The 5,233-nt window shown below is 39.9% G+C and overlaps 1 protein-coding gene across 1 annotated transcript; it reads right to left on the reverse strand.

Moving 5' to 3' along the window:
* Positions 1 to 897: 897 nt before the first annotated feature.
* mchr1a (melanin-concentrating hormone receptor 1a) lies at positions 898 to 4,588 on the reverse strand. The gene is made up of 2 exons (XM_034203525.1): positions 4,399 to 4,588; positions 898 to 3,665 (listed from the first exon to the last, which is right to left on the reverse strand). Exons 1-2 carry the CDS (start codon positions 4,457 to 4,459, stop codon positions 2,644 to 2,646), a joined length of 1,083 nt encoding a protein of 360 aa, XP_034059416.1. The 5' UTR covers positions 4,460 to 4,588; the 3' UTR covers positions 898 to 2,643.
* Between the last annotated feature and the right edge of the window lie 645 nt (positions 4,589 to 5,233).

A 5,233-nucleotide genomic window follows, 5' to 3' on the forward strand; every position in this document is an offset into this window, starting at 1 on the left:
CGGGGACAGATACGATCTGTTCAGAAACTAGACAAAAGTTAAACAAGTACAAACCACAGACTGTCTGTGTCATGGAGAATACAGTCGCTGGTTTATGTATGTCTGTATAGGCCGTTGTTGTGAGTGTGGACGGTGGGAGCATATATAACGTTAGCTTAGCCAAGCTCCATTCAGAAAACAAGCATTCTAAAAGGTTTTTCGCCTGCCGTCTGTCTGCAGACTTGTCAAAGCATTAATTCATGGTTTTTATTATGTTGTTACGTTGGCATCATTTAGAAACGTGTATTACAATTTAATCACGGTAAAATATGTTCATTTTGTTGTAGTTGTAGCTCCCGAGCCAGCGCGTCTTGTTTGAATGATGCGAGTAAACACAGCTGGCAGCCGCGGTGAAACTCGAGCGACTAGAGCGATGCGATAGGAGCGTTTAGAGCGAAGCGAATATTCGCATCGCGTCCGGTCTGAACGCAGTATTAAAGCGAGCTCCGCGCTGCACTGGAAACGCGCCATTAGCCTACATCACCAGAAGTCCTAATTTAAGGGGTCATTTCTTCCAAAAAAAATTTTTTTACTCACTATATCAAAAGCCCCACCAAAAATATTTTCCACCAGCCGCCACTGCCCCCAGAGCTTCTCATCCTTGGATCCAACAGGTGAGAAAAACAAATATTGTGTAAAAAGTGGCTTTCAGGCCCGAGAAGGTTGACAAACCCTGAGCTTCATATTCCATGATCGATATATTTTATATTTACATTCGCAACCATTCTCCAACATAAAGTATATTTTCACCATCATTATTCAACATGTTAAAATATAAATAAGCAGTAATAATCAGTACAACAACATTAACAACAGTTCAGAGACAAAGTGGCACTCTTTATTAGATTTGACATTTCAGCTCATCTAAAGCCAATGCGGCATATTTATGGCTTTACATTTCGGAGTGAATTGATACTGAAAATGCAGTGTCACAGCTTGGCAAAACATCACTTCATTTTATTCAAGAGGTTCCTCAGCAGGAATCACAACTGTTGAATGTTATCAGATGAACTAGAAAAAAACAACATTTTATTTATCTTCCTCTTTGGGTTTGTAAAGATGTCTACAATCTCTTATTTTACACATGCTGAGTGTGGTGAGTCATATTTACAAGCATTGTTCCAATGTGACAGTTTGTTGTGGAATTACTGAAGGAAACTGACAAACAAAAACAAGCTATCAAAGCTAATGCAAGAGTTGGATGGATATATTTGAATATTGTCATCAAACTAGACTATAATTTGCCAAATGGTGGTACTTGTTTAGCATATCTTCATAACAGACAAATAAGCAAACAGACATGCAAAGCAAAAACATAAAACATCCACAGCAAATGTATATTGAAAAAGATAGTTACAGAACCAAAAGTCACGTATGCTTTGTTTTTCACATCGGTAGGCCTTAGGTGAATTCTGTTTACCAATTTGTGTCTTTCATATGTTTCTTGCTTTAAACAACAACAACAAAAAACATGTATTTGGTTAAAAGCTCATTTTGAAGTTACGTAGTTCATGTTACCTCCTCAGCAATGTTTCTATAGTGAAATGTCATCTGGTTGAAAGGCATCATACAAAAGAGGAGAAAAGCAATGTAAAATCTTTTTACAACATACCTCAGTTCTGCTGCGAATGGGTTGATATATAATGGTCTCCATAGTGAACTATTCTCTGCTAAGTAATGTCTAATCTGTATTCCAGTCTTTAGATACTTATGATTCAAAGCATTAGGTTCAGACTCCTTCTTTATTCTGTTCTTCAAAGGTAAGATGTTTGGTCAGAAAACCACAGAAGGACACAAGAACAAGAATGTCCATTAATTCAGTCAAATAAAGCACTGTCTGCAAACAGCTTCTTGTTAATCTTCATGGATGCACTCAGTAATATAATATAAATGTGCAGATTGATATGAATAACCTTTTATATTAAAGTTTCTGAACAACAGACATGTCAAATATTAAAAGTGACTTATGTGTTGTAAATGATGTGTTAATGGACAGTATGTAATTAAGTATTTACTCCACTTGTTACCACATAGTTTCTTTTTTTATGTGGCATAAAGAGACTATAACTGCATGTGCAACCCTGACACATGCAGTGACAATAAATCAGCATTGAAGTTTTGACGACAGGCCGGAAGAGACCTTGGTATTTAGGTGTAGTCATTAGAAACGTTTTGAACTGATGATGATCCAATCTGAAGGAAAATGTTGTGGTTAAAAGTTCACTGCATCATGGTCAAGGCAGAGCAGAGGGGATTTGGCCTGGAGGAAGATAACATAACCATGTGGAATTCAAATGATCATATTGCCAACTTTCTGTTGAGAGACGGGCTGAAAGATGTCCAGTAAATGCAGATTAATGTTGCTTTGCATACAGTCGGATCAGTGAAATGGTCCTTTGCATGATTATCAATGATGGGAAAGAACATTTTTATTCAGGCAAAAAAAATAACACAACTTTTTCTTTTTTAATAAAATGGTGATTGGAGTTGATGTGCAGACATTACTGTTCAGAAATATGAGTACTTGTACTAATGTCCCATATGTCGTGCTTGAGACTTGCACAGATCCACAGTGATACATGGTGAAATTATTTTTGATTTGATTCATTGTGGGGCCTCGTTGGACTGTGGCATCTCCCCAGAGGGTGGATCCTGGTGAGCCCCTTCGGGTATCATTCTCACACTCACACTGGCGCCATCTGTGGTACTCGGGTGTACACGGAACTTTCTATTTACTGGGCGTACAGCCCTGAGAAACTGCCTCTTGAAGGTCTCACTGAGAATAATGAAGAGGAATGGGTTGATGCAACTGTTAGCGTATCCCATGCTAATGGCTATGTTGTAGGCATAGGAGAAAGCTACGCTTGGCTTCTTCACTCCTAGGTGGATCAGCTGAATGATGTAGTAAGGGGCCCAGCAGACGAAGAAGGCTAGGCAGATGGCCACTGCCATCCGTGTCACCTTCCTGGTGCGCACCCTCAAACTCCGTGGAGGCAGTGGAGCCACACTGGCGGACATGTGCTGGAGGATTTTGAAGAACACCAGGCAGATGATGGCCAAAGGTATAGCAAATGCCAAGAAGAACTGATAAAGTGTAAACCAGTATATGCTAGTGACTGGGTCAGGCAGAAGGAGAGCACAGGCCACCAGGCCATCCGGGAGAGGCATCAGGCCTGCATACATCCACACCGGGATGATAGTGAGTAAGGACAAAGCCCACACAAGACCAATGACCAGCGCTGCCACAAAAGGTGTGCGGATGTAGTTGAAGCGGATGGGATGGACTGTAGCCAAGTAACGGTCAAGAGTCATTGCAGTGAGGATGTAAGTACTGACAATCTGGCTATTGGAGTCAAGCGCTGTGATGACCGTGCACATCGCAGCTCCAAAGTGCCAGGTGCCGTTGCCCAGCAGCTGGTGGATGAGGAATGGCATCCCAAGGAGAAACAGGAGATCAACAATTGATAAGTTTAAGATAAAGATATCTGGAACCGTTTGCTTGGCACGACACTTGGTCTTCTTCATGATGGTGTAGATCACAATACAGTTCCCCATGATGCCTAGAAAGCAGATGATGCCGAAGATGACAGGGAGGATGGCGCTGCAGTGTAGGGACCCATCTACAGCTTTAGACAAGAAGAGGAGGGAGCAGCTGTTAAATAAAGCATATGAAAACTTGCATTGTACAGTGTGTAATACAGTTATTTATATTTCCAATGTTTCATATTACAATTAGCAAGAGCAAAGTATCATTACTTGTTTTTTGGTGGATTATGACGTGGACCTATCAGTTAATATATTCCTTGCATTTAGGCTGCTGGATCATTTCAGTGTGGAAAGATTTCTGTCATATACATGTGTGTGAGAAGATGATGGGGACAGAGGTCTTACCAATTGTATATAAACCTTAAATAGGTTGCCATAGATATGTTATGTGATTTTATTTGAAACCCAAAAAGTCACAGAAATGTGTAAAGAAATGTTTTCAGAACCTCAGTGACTTGATGTGCATTTTTTCCATTTCCTATCACTAAAATATGTGTATTGATTAAGTACACATTCTAGATATTTCACGCAGTGACAAATTGATGAGATTAAGGCATTCATATTTCTCATCAGACATATTAGACTGTGAATGGAATCAACTCCAGTCTGAATATACACTACAATCGTGTATGAGTTCAAAAGGAATTAAGGTAAATTGGAGAGGTATAAGTAAAATAAAGTTGAGAAAAATAACTGATGTAGCCTACCATTTATATTTATTTGCTGTTTTATTCACGTGCAGTTATGTTTCTTAACAACGTATGTAACGATATTAATTGGATTATATAACGGGGCTCTGGTTACTTGACCTACCTGTTGTTGTAGTTGAATTCGTGTCTCCGAGGGGAAAAAAAGAATCGTTTAAGAAATCCATTGGTAATTCAAAGTATATCCAAGTTAAAAAGTGTTACCAAGTTCCTGCTTCACAAGAGGGATGCAACTGCAACAAATTGAGATTGATCCAATTGAGCAGTTTAATCCTTTACAGCAAAATATAATGTTGTCGTCCTGTGAGCAGTGCATTGCAGCCTGCACCGTCAGTGATAATAAAGCCGCTGCTCCGTGAGCTCTGGACAGCCTCTGCGAGCATCTCCACTCCGAGTCTGTCAGTGGAGTTGCGACTGCGCTGCAGGTGTCAGTCTATCTGGTACAAATTCCCATCAGAGGTTTTAACGCCTGCATATAGGTGATGTTATTTTCCAGAAGGTGCTATGTTTGCGTAGAAGTCCTTTCTTGGAGTTGCTGGATCCAAATATGTTATGTTATTTTATCTCATGACAAGATTGTGTTCCACCGGATTGACCAGTACCGATATTAAACACTGCCACAGGAATAACACAAATTAAGAATTCGGCCACGTTTTTAAATAAAATAACTAGGCTACTCGCCCACGAGGGTTAATAATAACTATATAATGTACGCACAACTAGAGGAATTAATTATTAGAAGGCACTTGTTTACACTGTCCGAACACACTTAATAAGTGTTTTTCTTTTTGGCCATTACATTTGTATTTGAAGTGTCCTATCTCGGGGCAGTTGCCATGCTGTGTCTGGGCTAACGAGGAACAGGCAATGAGCAACAGGTGTTCGATTAGCTCTGAATGAATACACGTCTCCCTTACGTCAGGTTTAAGCATTCAAAGAAA

This window comes from Gymnodraco acuticeps, unplaced genomic scaffold (genome assembly GCF_902827175.1).
Source record: "Gymnodraco acuticeps unplaced genomic scaffold, fGymAcu1.1, whole genome shotgun sequence".
Taxonomy (NCBI): Eukaryota; Metazoa; Chordata; class Actinopteri; order Perciformes; family Bathydraconidae; genus Gymnodraco; species Gymnodraco acuticeps.